The 24,329-nt window shown below is 34.7% G+C and overlaps 1 protein-coding gene across 2 annotated transcripts; it reads right to left on the bottom strand.

The window, feature by feature from the left end:
• Positions 1–143: 143 nt before the first annotated feature.
• LOC126832627 (ketohexokinase) lies at positions 144–20,602 on the bottom strand. Of its 2 annotated transcripts, XM_050563482.2 has the most exons (8): positions 20,432–20,602; positions 20,185–20,283; positions 10,830–10,946; positions 6,514–6,648; positions 4,273–4,345; positions 2,886–3,012; positions 2,033–2,138; positions 144–1,000 (listed from the first exon to the last, which is right to left on the bottom strand). In XM_050563482.2, the coding sequence occupies exons 2-8, from the start codon at positions 20,277–20,279 to the stop codon at positions 718–720; spliced, it is 936 nt and encodes a 311-aa protein (XP_050419439.1). In that variant the 5' UTR covers positions 20,280–20,283; positions 20,432–20,602; the 3' UTR covers positions 144–717. The 2 variants fall into 2 exon arrangements, with proteins under 2 accessions (XP_050419439.1, XP_050419438.1); XM_050563481.2 differs by lacking the exon at positions 20,432–20,602 and having other exon boundaries at positions 20,185–20,391.
• Between the last annotated feature and the right edge of the window lie 3,727 nt (positions 20,603–24,329).

Raw genomic sequence — 24,329 nt, 5'->3', positions numbered from 1 at the left:
AGCTATGGGTTGTCTAAACCTTTGGAAGGTATCGAAAAATTTGCAACGAATTACTACCCTCTGCACTACATTCCGTTTATTTTATTACAGAGGCTCCAACGATATCACTTGTCTTCCCACAAATGAATTAATCTTTTAAAGAATTTCATTCATAAATTTCTTTATTACAACCGCATGACCCACTTTAAAGTACAGTTGTTATAACAAAATAATATAAAAAAATACAATAATTTTTCATTCATATATACATAAATATATATATATAAAAATACGTCCAGGTAAAAAATAGATATATATATATATATATAGTTAAAATAACATTAGATTTTGTCATCTCTATTTTTAAGAACATAATTAATAATAGTCTTTCATAACAACCAAGTTCCTCCGTAATTCATTATTGCCTCAAGTCCCAAACAGATATCCAAGCTTATCTATACTATATCAACTTTTAAAGTTCTAGCTCAATTATAAGCAGAGTTATTGTGTCCCACAAAGAATAACGAGCCCATCAAAAGTCCATTGTTTGCTGGGCATATAAAGATTACCGTAGAAATAATATATGGATAACTGTAGCCTTCATTGTAATGTAATATGCCAATTTAAATGAAGTCGTACAATTATTGAAATAAATTAGGATGTACAGCATGATTTATGTTCTACATACATCAACAGTCATGTAATATATTAGTATGTTTTATAATCAGGGCATAGTAGTTAAAAGTTATCAATCTTATTTAGTATCATTTTTTTGACAGAATGTATATCTTTGAGTCCCATTATACCACATTTTGCACCAGCTAAACGACATCCGATTTCAACACAATTACCCAAACTCAGATTTCTACATAAACTATATATACAGCCTGCTATAAAGGTATCCCCAGCTCCTGTGGTATCTATAACTTGTGGAGGTTTGAACGCTTTAGAAGTCACTACAGGCCCATCTGGAATTTTGGCTGCAGCCCCTTGCTCTCCCCAAGCACAGAAAATAGTTTTCCTGAAACAAATTTACAGAATTCATTTTAAAAAATACCGTTAACCAAAACGATTTCTATAACTTTAAGAGGGTAGTGCAACAGTGTAAATTTACTCTTGAAATAAATGTGAACCAGGATGTTCTTTTCGTATAGAAAATATGAAGGCACAGTGGAACAATAATTGTTGATTGCTTCTCAAATTGAGAGTGGGGGATGGCCCAATGTTCTAACGTGTGCGCTTTAGACCGTATGATCTGTTATTAGGTCAAATGCCGTGGGTTTTCCCCGGGTCCTCTGGTTTCCTACAACTGAAATCGAATTATTGAATTAAAAGTGTTCAGGCCAGTAACTAGGTAGGGGGCAGAGGGGGGGGGGGCTTTGCCCCCCCCCCCTCCCTGTGAAAACATTGTCAACCATAAAAATAGATATACATTGTCCGTCAATTTTACAGCACCCCCGAGAACACTTCCCGCCCCCCTCGATGCTCTGAGCTAGTTACGGCCCTGTAAGTCTTAGCCCCGAAATGACCTAGTATGTGTTGAATGGACATTAAACCAATTTATATCTCTTTCTCCCTTCTCTAAATATTAGTTTACAATAATCCTTTAGAGGCTAGAGCATACTTACGGAAAAACAGCTACTTATTTATTTGGGTGAGTTTCGAAGAGTATTTACAAAACCAAAGGTAACCGGTACTTACATTGCTACGAAAAACCGAGCACCCGTGTATACATTGGAATGCACGTAATAGATCCCTTGGCAGTTGGAATTCGATATGAGAGTAGGCGATAGTGCCGCTGCCCGGCCAAAAATTCCCTCATAGCACACTGTATGGCTTATGCCCGTCTTCATTAGCCCAGTATACGAGCAGAACAGTAGGACGTTAAACCCCATTTCATTTCATTTCATTTATTTAGTTGTAAAATTTGTTTGATAATATCATTGACCTGATTTGAATTTAGTTATGATTTAAACTGTATACATTCTTCCAATCAAAAACAAATACGGAAATCCGCCTCTCACAATAATAATTAAGCTTGGTAGAAACTTACCCCGTTTCAGACATCCCTCTAACACATGACGTCATATCATCATAACCCAGAAACTGTGCATAATCTTTACTAAGGAAGGTGTAATCTGCCAATTCAATTAAATCGTCTGAAATTCAAAATTAAATTGGAAATGGGAAAGATTAAAAAAATTATACATTATTACATTCAATTATGGAAATGGTTTGTGCTCTCTGAATTTCAGTCATAATTTGTTTCCAAAATATAATACAAGAGTTTATCTCGACTTTCTTCATAATAATTAATGTTGTCGGTTTCATCATTCAATACTGCACCAAACACAAAATACTTGGCACCCTTAAACAGTTTTTAAAATGGTTATTATAAAGTTATTCTAAAATTTATATAAATTAAACCAATTGTACCGTAGAGAACAAACAAACATTCTCATACATTCTACTGGCCTTGTTTCGTTTAATAAATCTAAAGTTTCTGGGTATAATTTCTATGCAATGCAGTCTGCCGGCAAATCAAAAAACTCGACGTATGTAATCGCCGTTGTCCCTCCTATTTAAAATATTTGTGTTTCTGGTGAATCTAGTTTGTATTTGGTGTGCGAAGTAATTGATTGCCTGTGAATGAGCTTGTTAACCAGTCGAAACCTGACCTTGTCTTACAAACTCGACACAAACTAGGTCATTTTGGGACTAACACATGGTTCAATTTGATTTCAATGATTCGCTTTCGCGTAGGTGTCTTTAGCAGTGGGAGGAAACCGGAAGACCTGGAATAAAGCCACGAGGTTGAACAGGCGAACGTACTCCTTGTCACGTACAAACGGGGAAAATATGGATGAGAGAACACAGACAATATACAATGTGGATTAAAACAATACCTAATAATATTGGTCGTATCTTCTCTATTTCTAACGAAATAACAATTTTATCTTCATCATCAACTGATTTATTATATCTTCTTACATGATTCATCATCAGATAAATCTCATCTTTATTAGGTCGTCCCTGATAAAAAAAACCCCATGATTTATATACATTTACACCATATAGCAATAAAGATTTCAATCACGTGTAGTATTTCAGTCATATCTGATTGCCTTGAATACTCAGTGGCTGTGTTCTTTTTTTTTTAATCCCGATGACGAATTCGGGCGGGAGAATCTGTTAGCAACATATATTTGCTCATTTTATAAGTCTTTTGAAAGTTTACACAAAGCGGTTGTTATTAATTTCTATCAGTCCGTCTGTCATGTTTTTTTTCATTAACATCAATAAACAATCAATATGATTACGGTGTTGGGCTCCCTTATCTGTTTAACGATGGCATTAGTCGGCTGTCAGTCGAAGTATTCCCTTAACAAAAAGTCATCGACTATCATTGTAATTTTCTGTAGAATTTTTATAGTTCAAAATTTCGTTTTACTACACTAGGATCTGGAAGAGTTGTTATGTTAACGGCGTTTTGGTTGAAGTGAGGGATAAGCCAATGAAATTGTCTGTTACGGCGAATTCTTGGCGTGCCATGAACGGAACTGTGGGTAAACCACTAGAAACGTCAACGCTGATTGATTATTCAATGTCTGACGTCATAGGTCAAAAGCCACTCGTACGACCCTGACACGATCTTCGAGTACAACTGGTCAAATCTTGATGTAGTGTAGGCCATCGTAAGTTTAAAAAAACGAAACGAAATATAGATCTGTATTTTAATCAGATTGGAAATAACGGCCTCAAATATTCTACAGTTACTGTACTGCCAATCCTATAATTTTTCCAACAGAAAATACTACAGTTTTCTATAGATTTTTATAGTGTTTTCTGTAGGGAATTCTACAGTTATCATTTTGTCTTTAATCAAGGTTTGTGAACAGATTGCACAGTTGTCCTACTTTCTTCAGTTTCTTGTTAATACTAACTTCTATGAACATTGAATTTAAAATTCTAAAATTCATCCAATGACCAAACAGTCTTCTCTTGGATTAACTTTAATCAGCCCTTCAGCTAACGATAATGAAATTGACTTTCCAGCACTAGAAATTTAACGTACCGTTACCAAACGACACGTTAGCAAGATAACGATCCGGTAGAATTTAAGGGATTGTTAAAATAACTCAGTTTTGAGCAACCGGCCCCAGGACAAAAATAGGGAGATTATGTCGACTCAGGAGCACCCAATCGATTATATCACAGCACTTACTTCATCTGTGTACGTAAAATTTTAACAAATACAGAAAATCAACACAAAAACTTTAGATAATGACATACCTCAAAATGTATCCATTTATATTTCTTTAAATCCAGCTTCTTGAAGTCTTCACATTTAAGTTCTCTTAAAGATCTAGAAGAACAAACAGTACATTTTGTAAAGTATTTGGGATTCCTTAGGTTCATGAAAGCGAGTAAAAGACACAATAATCCTGGTCATTCACATACATTTGAAATGTTAAAAATATATACTATTTAGTGCAAAATCGGATGTAATTGTTAGACACAACCGAGCCTAAAAAGGCCATCAAGTGGAAGGTAGAGGCTTGCATGAACAAGAGCAACGCTACCGCTGCAATATACGTCCACATTCCTGCTTTGATTGATATGTATTTTTTAAAATGAAGAGAATGAAATATGAAATGGCTGCAACGACTGTAATATGACAAGAGGCAAAGAAGGCTAGGTGTTGGGTTTGTTTTGCCAAAATTTATAGACTATAATTATTAACAAAAATGTGGGTGTGACACCACCCAAGTGGGTCGGGCCGTCGGGGCATGCACCAAAATAAATAGTTGCTATCTTTACGGTATAACAAATAAATATGCCAAGTTCCAAGATGATCCATTTAGAATTGCAGTCTGTAGACGATAAACACAGAAATTGAGCCTGGCTCTGCCCCTGGGAGTTGGAGATGGAACAATATAAATAGGTAAAACCCTGTTAGTGAAATGATTGATAAGCTGAATTTGAACAAAATCTGTTCATAATTGCAACCTGTATAGTATTTACAGAAAAAACATTAACAAAAAGTGGGTGTGACACCACCCCTGGGGGGTCGGGACATGCACCAAAATAAATAGTTGCTGCCCTTACGGTATAAGGAATAAATATGCCAAGTCCCAAGGTGACCTATTCAGAATTCCAACCTGTAGACAAACAAAATAATTGGGCGTGGCTTCGTCACCAATATAAATAGATACAACCCTATGATGAATCATGTCGAATTGGATCCAAATCTGTTAATAATTGCAACTGGCAGATTATTTACAGACAAAATATTAACAAAAAGTGGGTGTGGGGTGTGGCACCACCCAGAAATTGTGTGTGTGTGGGGGGGGGGGGTCGTGCACCCAAATTAATAGCTGCCGTCCAAGCATACCAAGTTCCAAGATTATCCAATCAGAATTGCGGCATGTATACGATAGGCCCTAAACACGAATATTGGAAGTGGCTATGCACAGAATTGCAGTCTGTAGACGATAAATACAAAACAACGGGCGTGGTTCTGTCCGTGAGTATTTGGCATGCACCAAAAACTATAATGATCATCCTTAGGGTATAAGAATAAGTATCCAAATTTGAAGCGGATCCGTTAAGAAATGCTGTCTGTAGACGACAAACAAACAAATACAAAAAATGGGCGTGGCTTTGCCCCTGAGAGCCAGTCATGCACCAAAAACAATAGGATCATACTTCGGGTGAAGGAATAAGTATGTAAAGTTTCAAGACGACCAGTTAAGAATTGCGGTCTGTAGGCGACACACGGACACACACGCCCACACACAGAGATAGGGGCAACGGCAATATACGCCCACATTCATTCATAATGTGGACGTATAAAAAGGTAGCACAGTTATTTTTATACATTGGCCAAGAGATGAAGATGATGGTCTCAGACCAATCGTATTAAACTCGATATTGAATTTTTATTTCATACGAAAGGCTACCGAAAGTTACATTCTCACTCTAAATCGTTAGCAACTACAGTAGACCATAATTCAATTTAAAGATCCGTTAGTCCATTGTTGGTCTTCGTCTCGGTTAGAAAGATTAAAGCTCATTATCTCTTTCACAAAAGCAAATAGTTGACACCACATTCAAAATAACCTACGCCAAAATAACCCTAAGTGCACTAAGAAAAACATATTTTGCAGGGGGTTAGTTAAACTCATAAATAGAAACTTAGCAACTGATTCGTAAATGTCTCAAACATATATTACAGACAGTCGATTCAGAATACTCGAAATTCAGCTGTACGGACAACTCACGCAAAATCGCCCTTTTCTTACTTCTTTTACTGGCGGTCAAAGATTTATTTGTATTGAAGATTTTCATACAGGGACTTTATTACGAAAAACTAATCTTATATATTTGTGTAGGGATTTTAACAATTAACCAATGAAAATGCTATATCCTTAACATATTTCAGTTAAGGTTTTCGTGAATAGTTCGACTTACTGGTATCAGTATAGTTGATTTATTACTACCAAACAGTTTAAAATCTTATATGTGACTCACTTGTTGCTATGGAGTATAGTTCTAGATCCATTTTCTGTATTGATAATGACGATAGATAGTGGACATTTTGTTCTGGGACAAACTGCACAATTTTCAATATTTATACCAAACTCATTGCAGTCAGATCGTAGAAAACTAAATACAAAAAAACAAAACAACAAAAAACGTAATGTTATTATCAAAGTCTGGCAATACAAGAAAACATAATGTTATTATTAAAGATACATCTTCTGGCAATACAAGAAAACATAAACATAATGTTATTATTAAAGATACACATTCTGGCAATACAAGAAAACATAATGTTATTATTAAAGATACACATTCTGACAATACAAGAAAGCATACGCCCACGTGTATAGACCATCGCCTATTGCAATCGCCCATGTCTGTGCGTATGTAGGATTACTCTACCGAAATAAAACTTTAATTTCAAAAAAATGAAACGAAATGAAATGGGGTTTAATGTCCTACTGTTCTGCTCCGACTGGGCTAATGAAGACGGTAATGATTGGGGGGGGGGGGTAATATTATATTATAAACATTACATTGCTATTAAATGGAGTATTGATTTGGAACATACAGATCTGGTTTGAATTAACAATCAAAACGAATAAAATTCTGGTTAATATTAATTATAGATCGGAGAGGCAATCACACATTTACTATTGGCAACACTTTGAATTTATGCTAAAAAGAGCCTTGGACGAAGTTCTAATATTGTATGTCTAGGCGATCTAAACAAAAATTTTCAGGAAGAACTTCCGTTACAAATAATGGATATGTTTTTAGTCAGTGAATGTTATCAATAAACCGAATTATTTTAATACTGGAACTGGGAATAACTCACTGCTAGACCCTATTGTAATTACAGATTCTGTTAAATAGTTGACGCTGATACTTTAAATTTTGATAGAGATATTAGCGATCATGATGGAACATATATCACAATTAAATCTTCGACTGGTTAGTAAAAGTTTCAAACGCCAAGTCTGGGACTAACAACACGCTGATTATGAATTAATGAAAATAAAGGTCCGCAAAACAAATTGGGATTTTTTTGGAAAGCGATGATTATGACATAGAATACTTATGCACAAAGTTTACAAATACCTTTATAAACATAGAAAAGGTCTGTGTCCCTACACGGGAAGTAATATTATGGAAAGGTGGCAAAATCTGGTTTAACTCGAGATTAAGACGCGAATGTCGTAAAAGAGATAGACTAAGAAAAATCTTTTTTAAAACTTTGAGTGCCAACGATAAAACCAATAAACCACATTATTGAGCTACGTTTTACGGATAAGGATATTGATTTTCCTTCATGATTTATATTCATTGTAAATTTATACAGATTGTCTAATTGCCCAACAGCAGTTGAATTTGAATCCGTCTGATGGATATTTGTCAATTTAACGTCGTTGTAAAATGAAGCGAAGTAGACGGTCTACATGTAATCTGGGTCGGGCTAAACGCACAATACTAATTATCATAGATGACTATAGCCAATTTCAAGTTTTCTAAAAGAAGTCGTTGGCTTGAAATAAATATCCAACAAAACAAATTACACCCGCGTTGGTGTAATAATTAAAATGAAAGTGTAATTTACAAAATATTCTTGAGGGGTAATGCTTATCCTATACCCGGATGTAAACTACGTGTATTTAAATGTAGCATTACACTGTCTGAGTGCAACGCTAATATTATGTGGGGTATCAGGCAGGTTACACTACTGGAAGAGGCAACTAGTTTCGGTGTGTTCCCACTATGCCGGCAGACTGTTAATCCTTTAATTGATCTTAAAACTATACTCTGTTTAAAAGTAGTCACTCAAGACCTGTTCACTAGTGTTCAGTGTTAATGAGCTCTTAATAAAATTTATTAACCAACTAATTAATGACATTTCGAACACAGCTCATGCCGGCGTTATACCTTCAAACATGAATTCAATTCACTATATATTAATATAAATAGATGGTCGATATCTATTTATTTTAAAATGGCAAACGTTCAGGTTAATATTCGCTTTATCTCCAATAATAGAGGTGGCCGAAATTTAATACACAATGGTACAAGTACTGAATAAAGTCAAGCAGACCAAATGCTATTTAATGCCATTTAATAAAAGTTAAATGTGTAAATTGTAATGCATTTTTATTTGTGTAAATTATTTAATGTTATTTAATAAATGTTAAATCAATAATTTTTATATATGTAAATTATTTAATGTTATTTAATAAAAGTTAAACAATCCGTATTCACCGGAAGTGAGTATTTTTAATATGGCGGACTAGGAGAAATATACGGTATATTATAAAGCCTTCCAGTAATTCAACAATCTTATGAATCTATCTAATTTTTCTCTCAAATTGTGCTTAATCATCATTAGTTGTTCAAATGCTTGGAATTACCAGAAACCCTACAGCTCGGGTCAGTAGGTAGACAATCTGTCCAGAATGTATATGGTCATTTTATTTTTAACGGCGCCATCTTTGTTTTAGGCATTTTCTTTAGACATTTTAGCAAACATAAAAATTAACCTAGGCATCAACCAGATAATACCTTTTTGAATTTTTGTGTTAGTTGGTTGGTTGAAATGTACCTAAATTCAGTATAAGAAAAAACAAAATATACAGTTATCCCCCCCCCCCCCCACACACACACACACACACCATTCAGCCGCTATGTCAAAATTATTTCAGCCATAGGTGTTTCTCCGTCTTGAAAATAGTATACATGTTTAGGCGTGTGTGACGTCTTTTTTTGAATTTTGAACCAAAAAATATCAGAAAATGTCTGCTTTATTTTGTAATTGGAGATCATTAGAGCAAAATATTATTGTTGAAGTTCATTGATCCGTGAGGAATAAATCAAGTTGAAAAATCTCGACAAAAGAGTTATAGGCACACCATAGCTGTAAATTTATTCTATTGACAGCCTTATTATTCATTGAAATGTGGTCGTATATGGTCGTTGTCCGCCTCAGTTAATGTGAACCATAGAAAATGTATTTGTAGCCTACTCTTTATCTTTCAGGACCTGTTATTAAAATCTTTTCTTGTTTTGAATGTTAAATACCCCTCGCAAACTGAAGCAGTTTGTAATGCTCTCCAGAAATTTATATACAATATAGACCGTATTGTTACCTCTAAATCACGTAGAATTTGGTCAACAATTTTAAAGTATTAAATAGGAATAATTTTAAAAATAAATGTAGATTAAATATAAACTGGGCTAATGACGATGGGCATTAACCACGCAGTGTGCTATGTGAATAATTTTGCCCGGACAGCAATGTTACTGTCTACTCTTGTATCGAATTCCAACTGTCAGTGGTTCATTTAAGTGCATGCCACTTTACGTTGTCCCTTGCCAGGCCCTCCGTCCCACATCACTGGCAGATGAACTTTCTCGGCCAACACAGTGACCAAACACAGGACCTATAGGTTAGGGAGCCAACATCTCATACTCAATTAGCCACATACATGAATTGTATGTAAATATTTTGTACATATTATTTAATATTTTCCATTTACTATTATATTTATGTTTCATTTATGTTTTAATAGCCTGTAATCCTGGTGCTTGTTTATTATTCCATGGGTGCTCTTTTTATGTACAGGTTTCATTTTATATTTGTTTTTAAATCATGAAAGGGTTCTATATCAATTTATAAATTCTAGAATAGTGCATATTTCTTTGGTCAGTTCTGTGTATGTTAGTTATTTCTAGATGCTTCACAAACTACTTGTAATATGACTTTAAACCTTGTAAATATCCTGTAAATGTCTATTGTATTCCATTTTGTCATTACATACAACAATTTTATTAGTATTGTATGGAATTAACTTTGTTCATTAACATTCCGGGTGTCTATTTGGTATCGATTTGGCAGTACTATGTAATTTGTTCTATCATTTAATAAATAAATAATAATTTATCAAACCAATTTATTTTTATGTCATTTATCAAACATTACATCTATATATATACTGTATACTATCATTGGACCATAACAATAGTATACAAGTATACTAAGGGGTTTGTCTGATATAAGTGTAACTTATTGTAATATGCTTTATGTTTTATAAATTTATGTAAAGGAGAACTTGTGTCTCATTCTATTGTCATTCCATGAAAAATAAAATATGTTTAAACTAAACTAAGTGTTAATGGTACTAAATTATTAAATACGTCGACTTTCTAACCCAAATATTCATCGATTTAAATAATTTTTACACCGCAAGTTATTTTTATGGCCATAATCCCTGTCGGGACTACAAATGATTGTTTAATTTCGGTGGAAAAGAACTTACTTAATATTCTCACAATCTGCAACTGTTCCCAAAAATTCTACATTACAACCAATAGATGATAAGACAGTCGCTGTGTTAGATGCATTACCACCCCTCTCTTTAATAGTATCCAAGGTCCTGAAATATATAAAGAAAATAGTAGTATATTCCCGAAGCAATAGTAACATCAACCCATTAACCAAATCTACATTTAGAAAGTATGTTTTATTTCGTACTTCTGCTAAAGCTGTATCTGTTCACCTTCACGGCGCCACGCCGGCGAAGAGTGAGTATCACGGAGGCACGGTGGCTAAGTGAGCAAGACGTTGGCTCGCTAACCTGGCGGTCCCGTGTTCGATCCCTGCATTGGCAGAGAAGTTCATTGGGTTTTCCGGCGTGGTACCCATTGTCAGGTGTAGGTAAAAGGGCATGCCAAGAGACAACGTATAATCGTTCGAATGGGACGGAAAACCGAGGTCCCGTGTACACATTGGTGTGCACGTAAAAGATCCCTTGACAGTTGGAATTTGATATAGGAGTAGGTCGTAGAGTCGCTATCCGGGTCAGACTTCCTCCATAGAACACTGTATGGATGCATGTACCATGTTAAAACAATTATAATTTCGATCGCCTGAACCAGGGCTTCCACTTCAAAATTTTCACAGCCGGTCATTTTTCACAAGGGGAAAGTGACGCTATTTTTAGCACATAATAAGAAGCGACAAAACAAAATGCTATTGAAATGTCGATCGGGTTTAATTGGATCAAGGACAGTCAGATTGAAATTCAATCTCACATCAGCATTTATACCCACAGACCCTCCTAATAAATAAAGGAACACATGTAATCAATTATCATCATTTATTTATTTATTTATTTATACATTCATCGCAAGTACACTATTTCTTACTTTATTTACAACGTCACCCGTATATACTCGTCGGAACTCAGATGGAACTATTGTGGTATAACATCTTTAAATACAATCTGTTTCACAGAGGATTACGATAGTCTTCTAATATCTCTGTAAAAGATGACTGTCTTGAACACGTGACGTCATATGACGCGGCGTCAATCATTGGCTCAATGGTGCGTGCACTGTTTACATAAGACTGGCTCGGGCAGAATGGTGCCTTTTACTCATTTTAATACCCATTTACAATAAATACGAAATATTTTTTACCTACAAATACTTCAAATGTCTTTATTTATTTTTCTAATACATAAAATGTTTTCGAATTTAATTTTTCGGAGGAAAAAAGTTAATATTTGGGGCTCATTAAGTCGCATCGATCTCATCCTTATCAGGGATTGTAGAGGCCTAGCCAATATTCACTGATGATCAGTGTGATTTAAATAGTCGACTTTCGTGTTCAAGTGACGTTTTATGGTCACTGGAGGCAGCATGCGCTACAAGAGCCGACTTTCTAAAATTCTAAGAACCAGTCACAAAACTATTCTTGGCGTTATGTTTCTGGCAAAATGATCTTTTAATTAACCAGTGCGTATTGCGTGCGTGACGGGTAAGGCTGTTGACTTTTTCTCTCGGGGAAAAAGTAGTGCCGAGTGATTAACCCATTTAAATGACGTTTTATGGTCACTGGAGGCAGCGTGCGCTACAAGAGCCGACTTTCTAAAATTCTAAGAACCAGTCACAAAACTATTCTTGGCGTTATGTTTCTGGCAAAATGATCTTTTAATTAACCAGTGCGTATTGCGTGCGTGACGGGTAAGGCTGTTGACTTTTTATCTCGGGGAAAAAGTAGTGCCGAGTGATTAACCCATTTAAATAATTCAAAGTCATAAAAATGTACAATAATTAACATACTTTTTAAACTTATCAATATATTAACTCGTGTTGATATGTATGGAGATCAAACAATATCGTGCTAGTATTTTCACTCGATAAAATGTAAAGATATTTGCACAAAAAATATACATGTATTTCAAAATGGCGGCGAGGGTAAATCTTCATTGTTTCAAGTAAAGTAACGTCTATCAATTGTTATGTAAAAGAAAACAAAGGATTAAAATCACACCTGACAATACATCTTTTGTGTGGGATTATCATATCTTAACCACGGGAATGTTAGTGACCATTTAGTTGAGATTTTACGACAGTCTTTGTTTTTCGGTCTTAATAAAAATTCCAGTTATCGTGTAGTGCATTACCGGCTAGTCTTTTTCTATCGCTCTTAGAATATACGAGTATTATTTATTTCCCCCCGTGGTAATTCATTATTACATGATTTAGAAGATTTAAATTCATCTTTCGTTTGTGCAAAGAAATATGTCGCTACCAAAATATAACCTAATTACTAAAAATAGACCACTTTCAACTCATTTTATTTAATGCTCGGTCGCATTACACATTATTGTATGGTGACTTATTGTATGTCAGACTGACTTTGACTCATGTTGTCATAATGTTCCGATTTTTTTGATAAATGTTCTTGGAAAAATGTTTTGCAAGATTGGTATTTGGACATTTGTATATGGAAATATGTTGTTCGAGATTTGTTTTTCGTTGTATGTCCCTGATGAAATGTAAATGTAGGTTATTTTTCTGATTTTCTAAAATAAATTTCAGCTTTATATTAAAATAAAATTGAATTAAACAACATAATACAATTTACAAATCTGATGTCACAAATGTCTGATTTGTAAAACAAATATTGATTTTAAGATACAAATTTTAATTTTACTGTACATATGTCGAAATACGACATCAAATGCAGACATAAGAATTAAGTACTGTGAATTGAGAACTAAGAATTAAAAACACTGAATAAAGAGCTGTTTTGTCTTCCATAGTTTTCAAGTTCTTCGCTCTTTTAATGGCTAAAACATTAGTCAATCAGATGTGATTTTGTTAAAGCTATTAAATAAAGCTATTTCAACATGTCGGAAAATCTTTAGAACACACCAAATCCACAGGCACTTGAAGGGATTAAAATAAAATTTCTTACTAGCTGTAATATATAGTCAAACAGTAGTAAGAAATCTTAGTTTAATCCCTTCAAGTGCCTGTGACCAAATCTACCCACCCCTTTTTTCGTCACCCTACACATTCCTTTACGACCACGGGGAAGTGGTAGAGGTGTGAAGGTACCAAGTAAAGGATCTACAATCGTAGGTAAAAATAAACACATCTGATAAACCAACGTTTAGTACATTGTACATGTATGTCTTTACAGCTTATTTGGTGGATGAAAACAATGAGATGCCGGTAACACAACGGAGAACTTAAAATGTAAATGTTTAATACGGTTATTAAGCCCAAAAATACACCGCCGAAGAAAAAGTAATGAAAAAGCTTGATAACGCTTACATTTGGATCATGACGTGATTTTTAAATTTTTTAATTGCTAGAAATATCAGATAAATTATGGTCCCGTGGTACACAGGCGTACGAGCGTTTTCCTGCTATTCCAGCCCGTGAAAACAGCAACTTTAAGTGGCATTTTTCTGCTATTCTAGCCCGTAAATTAAGTAACTTCAAAGTTTCTAATTGGCTCGCAACCGAAATCCGACACTATGTCAACCTGAATTCCAACCATCCAACCAGACTGTTGCAGCTGCATCCACAAATAATAATCGCTGTCCGAAAAATGTTACACAAAGGAGAGCAGTATGGCGGTATATTAGATTCAAAATTATAACAGGCTATCGTTTAATTAGGGTTTCACACTGCGTAGCTTGTGTGAAACACTATTGTTTTTGTTAAAGGCTCAATACCACTCTAGTTGTAACTGAATAATATGTCCCAATCTTTATTCTGGTCAACAAATTGTACTATTTTACAATATTCCAATTAATTGATGATACAAATTTCATCTTAACACACCTAATTTTAAAAATTGGAAAAATTCAACTAAATGATTTGAAAAGCCTGACGTAAAGCTTTTCAAATGTGACTTGGATCTTAAAAATATTTTTGAACCCTCTGAACAAGTAAAATAGGATTTAATGGATAATTTACACAACAGGTAGGACACTAACACATCTAGTACTTAGAATAAGGCTATTTGTTATTTTCTGGAGCTGTCAAGCCAGCAAGAGTGTTATTGTCCCTTTAAGATTATTCTTATTATTATTATTTTTTTTCCACTTGAACATATCTCAGAAACTACTTGTCGGATTAATTCGATGTCTTCGGTTTTACTGGGAAAGTGGGTGTGACTTAGAGATTAAACGGCAAAGTTGTCGTTTTTTAAAATACTACAGTAATATTAACAATAATCGTCGGATTTTAACATTGGATACATTTTGACATAGCCTGAGACAGGGCACATAGCTACAGTAGTTTAGATTTTTGATTTTCGATGAATCTTCGGAGATATTAGGCGCCAAATTTTGAAAATTTAAATTTTGACAAAAAACTTTTTTATTAATGAATAATTTTTTATGGCATTTTACCCAGGGTTAAGGGGTCGTCTGATTTGAGCAAAAATGTGAACATTTTTTGTCTCGATAATTTTTCTTGGCCGCTATTGGCTAATTCAGATTATCGGTTCTAGGTTAATTATTTATTGTCCGCTTTTTATGGTGCAAATTTGCTAAAAACTACAATTTTGTCGAGTCGGAATGTCTTTTCACTAGCAAATGTTAATTTTTGCAAATCTGATACATCAAGATAAATGCCCCTACAAAAGGCGCAAAAAATCTCGGACTCGCTTTTTTAAATTTGGGTTTTGTATTTGCGCCATTTCGATTTAAAGGTGAAAAAAGGTGTAAAAATGAGCTATTTACAACCCATTCAGGCTTTTCATATTTTAAAATATTTTTTCACAACTTTCATAAACTTGTAGCAATAATCCATACGAAGAGAATGTATGTGAAAATTAGTTTGTTATATGAGCAGTTGCCGAGAAATGGTCAATTTTGCATGAGTCACTTATGAGTCTGATTTGTAATGTTTTTAAAATTATGATATTTGATTCCAATCAACTAATAGAATGAACCCATGCGATCATATAGATATCACAAAATGGTTTCTAACTTGTTCAGTTGCGGAGAAATAGGCGATTTTCAGCAGGTCCTTTTTCAAGGTTTTTGGTCCATAAAAGTGTCAATTATTATTCGATTTTCATAACAATTTCACTGTGTGATACATAATGCCATTTACGATTTCATACAAGTAATTTAGTATTTTCATTATCACCGAAAGTACCGTCACTTTAGCAAAAACTGTATTTTTAGCCTCTAAAAACAAGTAATTGTTTGAAGTAAGCGATATTCATTATTGGTGTAAAATTATGATATTTGATTCCTATGGACAAATAGTATCAATCAATACGATCATATTGATATCACAAAATTGTTTCTAACATCTTCCCTTGCCGAGAAATAACCAATTTTGTCAGGATCACTTTTTAAGATTTTTCGCATTTTAATTTCAGTGTATGGGTTCTGGGTTAATTATTTATTGCCTGATTTGTGTAAAAGAAAAGCCTACCTGGTGCAAATTCTCAACTTACTTCTACCTATAAAAGTTTCTGTCGGCACCCCGGAAGTGACGTAATTTTGCCCAAAACTTCAATTTTGACGTGTCGAAAGGTCTTTTAAAAAGCAAATATTAATGTTTACAAATCTAATAGATCAAGATGAATGCTCATACTAAAGACGCAAAATATTTCGGCTTGGATTTGCATCATTTTGATTTAAAGCTGAAAAAAGGTGTAAAAATGAGCTATTTACAATGCATTCAGGCTTTTCATATTTTAAAATATTTCTTGACAACTTTCCCGAACCTGTAGCATTAATCCATACGATGACAATCTATGTCACAAGTAGCAGTTGCCGAGAAATAGGCAATTTTGCATGAGTCACTTTTCACGTTATTTTGCCTGTAAAAGAGTTAATTATAATCCGATTTTCTATTTTTTTTTCACCATATGATGCCTAATGCCATTTTTGACTGGGCGGATCCAATTTTACATTTTCACTGTCACCGGAAATGGCGTATTATGGGCAAAAACTGTATTTATAGCCTTCAAAACATTATATTTTATTCAAATGAATCTGATTTGTAATGTTTTTAAAATTATGACATTTGATTGCAATCAACAAATAGAATGAACCAATACGATCATACAGATACCTCAAAATGGTTCCTAACTTTTACGGTTGCAGAGAAATAGACGATTTTCTACTAGTCACTTTTCAAGGTTTTTGGTCTATAAAAGTGTCAATTATTATTCGATTTTCATAAAATTTTCACCATGTGATGCCTGATGCCATTTATGATTTCATGGCACTAATTTAACATTTTCATTACCAGCGGAAGTAATGTCGTTTTGGCAAAAACTGTATTTTTAGCCTTCAAAACAAATATTTTTGTGAAGTGAGTTACATTTATTATTCGTTTAACATTATGATATTTGATTCCAATGGAGATATAGATTGAATCAATACGATCATATAGATGTCCAAAAATTGCTTCTACCACCTTTCTTTGTCGAGAAATAATCAATTTTGTCAGGATCACTTTTTAAGACTTTTTTCACATTTTAAGTTCCCATTAGATAGTCAGCTAACTTAGTGGTACGTTAGTAATAAATTTTGTCAGGATCACTTTTTTGACATATCTAGCGAATGTTAACAAATGTATAAATGGAATTGATATTGATGGATTTGGTTGATTCTGCGTCCATTTCATAGCACGTGTGCAATGCTTATGTGGAAATCTGTTTAAAGGTTTCATTGGTACCGAATGTGACATAAGTTTAAGGGTAACGTGGCACCGGTGAAACCCGTCATTACTGCATCGCAGTTCTAGTTTCTAACTTCTATTCATGTAATTTCTAACTTCTATTCATGTTATTTCTAAATTAAGACAATGTATAATCCAACGTCTTTATTTGTTCAGTGTAAATTTGAATTCTGTTTCACCGTATTTCTATTATTAAGATGAAAAATGTCTACTTTATCGTCGCTTTACATGTTAATCATGAACGTCGATCAAATTGAGAATTTTGATACTTCTATCTAGCTACCATCATTATGACGTCGTTTGGTGTCGCCACCGTGTGCTCAATTTGGCGATTGAGCACCTAATCGGGGCCATTATGTTGATACAAACGACTCGCTCTTTGCCAGGTTGAATGGTTTGGCGGAGTGTTAAAATTGAAAATAACATCGAACGTGATATGGTTTGCAAATACTATTTCAAATATATTATAAGCTAAACAGCATTTGTTCAGTCATTTTTTTTAAAGACAAGTGCAGGATTTGGAGAATTTTTTTGGTCTATATTCTTTCACTGCTCTAAAAAAAAAATGTGGCAGACCCCCGCCATGTATCAATAACAAGGGAGGGAGAACCACGCCGGGAGATATCGGTTACATCATAGAAATATATATATATATCTATGGGTCAACTAGTATACACATTGGCAAAACTAAGCTTTATAATGTTTCTGACATTAGTTCCGTCCCTGTGATTAGCGGGGGCGGTCGTTATTGTAGGCAGGGGCAGTGCCTATATTCGTTCGGATCGGACGAAAACCATTGGCAACTGTAATTCGAAAGGAGACAGTTGCGCCGCTGTCTGGGCTAAATTTTACCCATGGCACACTGTATAGCGTAAGTTCGTCTTCATTAGACCAGTTGGTGTAGAAAAGTAGGACGATAAACCCCATTTCATTTTAGTTTAATTACGTCAAGAACACCGCTATCTATGAAATTCCGTATCGCTTTATGCACCTTGAATAAAATATTGTTGGAAAAATACTACCATAAAGTTAGACAGATCGGTATAATGAAGGAATATCAGAAATTACAACTTCACCGCTATCCGCATGAACAGATTAACCCGGCCCCGAGTTCACAAAGCATTCTCAGGCTTAAGTTGAGAATTTACTTAAACTTGTTCACCTTATTTTAACTAAAATATAGCCCGTTATAAAACTTTTGTTGTTTTAATGTATCAAATTCATCAATAAGAAACCATGTGCAAAGTTTTGTGTTTCTGCATCAAAGATATTTCTCATAAACAGTGATTGAAAGTTGAGCAAATTCTCAACATAAGTCTGAGAATGCTTTGTGAACTTAGGGCCCGGTCTTCTTTAAGGGCTGTTTCATTCCCACAATATGGGATTTCTAAATTTATATCTTTGAACCATTTCAAGAAAAAGTTTATCATTATAAAGTGACATTTTTGTTAAAGCAGTAACAGAATACAGATCAACAGTATATAAATATTAATATTGGCGTAACTGTAAAAAAAATCATATAAAATTCTCTAAATCCTTTACGTGTCTTCAAAAAAAAAAATGTTGTTTAGCTTATATTTAAAATAGTATTTGCCAACCATATCACGTTCGATGTTGTTTACAATCTCAGCATCGATTCCCCGATTGTACGTGACAAGGAGTAGCGTCGCTTGTCCAACCTCTAGGGTTTTCTCTGGGTCCTCCGGTTTCCATCCACTGATAGACCCCTCCGCGCAAGCGAATTATTGAAATAAAATTGAGCCATATGTAATCCCGAAATGACCTAGTTTGTGTAGAGTGGTCGTTAAACCCCATTTATCCCTCTCTCTAAATTTCAGCACTCTGGCCAACCATCAACCAGACGAAGATCGACTCGTTTATATCAACATAATGGTCCCGACCAGGTGCGCAATCACCAAACGAGCACGCAGTGGCGACACCAAACGACTTCATAATGATGGTTGCTAGGCAGAAGTGTAAAAATTCTAAATTCGTTATGTTCATGCTAAACGTGTAAAGCATCAATGAAGAAAACGTTTTTCGTCTAAATAGAATTTAGGTGAAATAGAATTAAAATTTACACTGAACAAATAAAGAAGTTGGATTATACATTGTCTTAATTTAAAAGTTAAATGAATAGAAGTTAGAAATTACATGAATATAAGTTAAAAGTTACATGAATAGAAGTTAGAAATTACAAGAACAGAAGTTAAAAATTACATGAACAAAAGTTAGAATTTTGAATCTAATATACCGCCATAGAGTAGCTCCAGATAAAATGTTTTAATCCATATAGTTAATTCAATACAAATTTGTGACATTCAATTATAAGACAAGTAACATTAGTGTGTTATTAGATTTCGGATACGCCTATGGCCATTTTGATTACATGTATTACCATACTTTTTTTTAAAGGTGAAACGAAACATCAAATAATCACCGCTTGGATTAATTATTAGGAGTAAATAATAACTGGTGCTAAGCATCATTGGCAATTATCAATCAACTAATCATTAATCCAAGATCCGGATTATCGTGTGTGTGAAATAGCTTTATTTAACGTCCGATTCCACCGAAGTGATATCGCAGTTGATTAAATTATAGTATTTCGACATGTGACTGACACACAGTGTAATGGTTAATCCAAGATAAAGTACTTACCTTTGACCCGAATCTTCCAATGGGTATGTCTTGACTATAGTTTTTAAATCTATACAAACAAGACCGACACATAATATTGTCTTGTTAGTATCCATATTACTGAAGAGAAAAGAAAACACAAAATGTTGCGAAACAAGAAGATACAAGTCTATCAATAATAAAGGAAGATATCGCTATTAGAGCATGACGCCAAGTATAGCTTTATGTACAACACCCTCATAGTAGTCGTTGAACTAAAAATACGTACTCGCTTGGGGCAAGGCGACCGAATATTAAAAGACCCGAGATTAGGTCACTATCAGATAACTGCTAGGGTGTTTTCGTATCAAGCTCCATGGACTAAAGTCAATTATACACGACAAAACAACATCTAGAGATGGTTTATTCTGAATATTCGAGCAAGTGTTTGTTCCCTTCGGAACAAAAGCCAGCGGTTGCCAGACAAGATACGCCCACATTTTGTACGAAATGGGTGGAGAACAAGCTAAAAAAAAAAAGAAGCGATTTTTAAGCTTCTTCAAAATCGGATAAAAACTGTGACTTCTAGAGATCCCAAAACCTTAGTATTACATACTTTTACACTATTTCGGTACAACGAGCGGCCATTTTGTCTGGCAGTTTGGGTCAGATTTTTACGAAATTTGAACTCAACCTCCATTGATGTGTAACGGTGATATATTTTAACGTTTTTTAAAATTGATTACAAATTGTAATTTCTAGCGGGTTCACGAGCTAAAAATGCGATTTTTCAAAATCAGGGGCCATAATCCACGAAGTTACGTTCGGATAAGCGCGATTATAGAAAGGAGCCACGATCTTTTTGATATAAACTTAAATTTAAAGCTTCATCGAAATCAAATCAAAATTGTGGCCTCTAGAGGATCCACAACCTTGATTTATCATATATTTCAACAATTTGTGTACGAGGGGTGGCCATTTTTCCGGCAATTTTGGCCCGATTTTCGCGAAATTCAAACTAAACCATACTTAGGGTGTAACGGGTTTTTTTTTAAATAGGATAGAAATTGTGACCTCTAGTGGGGCCACAAGCTAAAAACTCGATTTTTCGTACAATCAAGGGTCATAATTCAGGAGGTTACTATCCGATATGCGCGAATATCGACAGAAAACAAGATCTTTGGGTTATAAACGTGTATTTCACGTTTCATCAAATCTGGATCAAAATTGTGGTCTCCAGAGGGTCCACAACCTTGATATACCTATATTTACACTATTTGCGAAGGTTGGGTGGCCATTTTGTCCGGTAGTCCTGGTCCGATTTTCACGAAATTCGAACTCTACCATCATTAGGATGTAACGGTGATATATTCACACGGCTTTGTAAATCGGATAAAAATTGTTACTTCTAGAAGGACCACAATCTAAAAGCGTGATTTTTTATACAATCAAAGGCAATAATTCAGGAAGTTACGATCCCATATGCGCCATTATTAAAAGGAACCAAGATCTTTGGGTGATAACAAAAAATATCGACGAGTGATGATAATAGTATAAAATTATCTTATTTTTAAGATGTTATAATACAAGCATTAATAAAGAAATTGAGTTTGCCACTTGGAACTAAAGACACCTAATCGTAACTAAAAAAAACAGCACATTAGTATTATATCAACGTTTTTAGCTACGTTCTCGTAGCTACTAAAGACCCCTACGCGCAAGCTTATTATGAAATAAAACTGAACCATGTGTTAGTCCTGAAATGACCTAGTTTGTGTCGAGTTAACACATAATCCAGGAAGTTACGGAATATCTACAGGAGCCGAGATCTTCGAGATATAAAGGTACATTTTAAGTTTCATCAGAATTGGTAAAAATTGTGACCTCTAGAGGGGTCAAAACCTTGATTACATACGTTTACACTATTTGCGTACAAGGAGCGGTCATTTTCTCGGACAGTTTCCTTCCGATTTTTACGAAATGCGAACTCAACCATCATTATGGTGCAACTGTGAAATATCTAAACGGGTTTAAAAACTGGATAAAAACTGTGACCTCTAGAGGGTCCACAAGCTAAAAACACGATTTTTCGTACAATCAGGGGCTATAATCCAGGAAGTTACGGTCTGATATGCGTGAATAGCGAAATAAACCGAGATCTTTGGGACATAAACATACAGTATATTCTAAGTTTCATCAAAATCTGATAACAAGCGGTTGCCATGCAAGATATGCCCACATCTTGCAAGAGATGGACAGAAAACGAGCTAAAAAAATAATGTGATTTTTTGTACAATCAGGGATCATAATCCAAGAAGATGTGGTCCGATATGCGCGATTATCGACAGGAACCGTGATATTTGGGTTATGAACATACATTTCAATTTTCATCCAAAACGGATAAAAATTGTGACCTCTAGAGGGCCCACAACCTTCGTATTACATACTTTTACACAATTTGCGTACAAAGAGGGGCCATTTTGTTGAGCAGTTTCATTTCAGTTTTCCCGAAATTCGACTTCAACCTTCATTATGGTGGTATGGTGATATATTTAAACGGATTTTAAAATCGGAAAAAAAAATTGTGACCTCTAGAGAATCCGCAAGCTAAAAATCCGATTTTTTGAATAATCCAGGAAGTTACGTTCGGATATGCGCGATTATCAAAAGAAACCAAGATCTTAGTGTGTAACAGTGATATATTCACACGGTTTTTTTTTAAATTGGATAAAAATTGTGACCTCTAAATTTTGTACAATCAAGGGCCCTAATTCAGGAAGTTACGATCCGATATGCGCAAATTCCAAAAGGAACCAAGGCCTGTGGGTTATAAACATGTATTTCAAGTTTAATCAAAATCGGATCAATATTGTGACCTCTAGAGGGCCCACAACCTTGATATACAAGATGTTTACACTATTTTGCGTACGAGGGGCGGTCATTTTGTCCGACAGTTTTGGTCCGATTTTCATGAAATTCGAACTCAACCAACATTACGGTGTAACAGTGATGTATTTAAACGATTTTGTAAATCAGATAATAATTGTGACCTCTAGAGGGACCACAAGCTAAAAACACGATTTTTCGTACAATCAGGGGCCATAATTCAGGCAGTTACGATCCGATATGAGCAAATATCGAAAACAACCAAGATCTTTGGGTTATAAAAGTGGAAAATATTTTTTTTTATTTCATCTACTTGGCAAAAACTGTGACCTCTAGAGTACCACAACCTAAAAACGCGATTTTTCGTACAATCAGGGGCCATAATCCAGGAAGATGCGGTCCGATATGCGCAAATATCAAAAGGAATCGAGATCTTTGGTTATAAACATACATTTCAAGTTTCATTTAAATTTAAATCGGATAAAAATTGTGACCTCTAGAGTGTCCACAAGCCAAACACGTGATTTTTCGTACAATCAGGGGCCATAATCCATGAAGTTAAGTTTCGATCCGATACATGAAATATCGAAAAGAACCGATAAACCTATATTTCAAGTTTCGTCAAAATCGGATAGGAACTGTGACCTGTAAAGTGTCCACAAACAAATTGTGGACGACGTCCGGACGAACGGACGGACAGCGGCGACGACAATATACGTCCATATGAAAATGTGGGCGTAGAAAAATATTAAAATAGATAAAGATAAAGGTTACGGATTCTTTAGAAAGAGGTTGTAATTGAAAAATGCCCGTTTCACAAGAATCCGACTCAATTGTAAGCCTGTCACCATCAAGTCGGAGGGGTTGAGTTGATATGGACAGGTCTTACAACTCCATCATCAACAAATACTGGATATTTTCGGTGTAGTTCTGGGAATAGTTTGAGACCTGAGGAGATTGATGTTAAAATTATATCCACAGGTGAATATGAACATTTTGATGCTCATTGAAATCCAAGCATAGATTGTCAAGCGATACAACTCCAGTCGTCAACTACCATCAGACGAATATTAACCAGAGTCCCATCAAATCCTGTACCCTGTGGTTGATAATTCCAGCAGAACATCCAGACAAGGCAATACCAGACACGCTAGAAACGAACAAGTCTACAAGCACTGTCAGGTGTGAAGCAAGACCGTGGCAAAAGGATCAGGCAGTTTCAAAACTTAGAGTTGCCCTTTCCATATACACGTGGTTATAATCATTACAATTTTAAATAACAGGTAGGTCTAAAATATAAA

This window comes from Patella vulgata, chromosome 9 (assembly GCF_932274485.2).
Source record: "Patella vulgata chromosome 9, xgPatVulg1.2, whole genome shotgun sequence".
Classification (NCBI taxonomy): domain Eukaryota; kingdom Metazoa; phylum Mollusca; class Gastropoda; family Patellidae; genus Patella; species Patella vulgata.
The sequence above is the reverse complement of the archived record's forward strand: the minus strand, read 5'-3'. Positions and strand labels throughout refer to the sequence as shown.

What these genes read in the sequence shown, in the direction of transcription:
- LOC126832627 (XM_050563482.2), bottom strand. Translation starts at nt 20,279, where the DNA reads ATGGATACTAACAAGACAATATTATGTGTCGGTCTTGTTTGTATAGAT. An exon ending in TTGGAAGATTCGGGTCAAAG is followed by an intron (nt 10,947 to 20,184) that starts GTAAGTACTTTA and finishes TATATATTTCAG; the next exon opens with GACCTTGGATACTATTAAAG. An exon ending in ACTATACTCCATAGCAACAA is followed by an intron (nt 4,346 to 6,513) that starts GTGAGTCACATA and finishes TTGTTCTTCTAG; the next exon opens with ATCTTTAAGAGAACTTAAAT.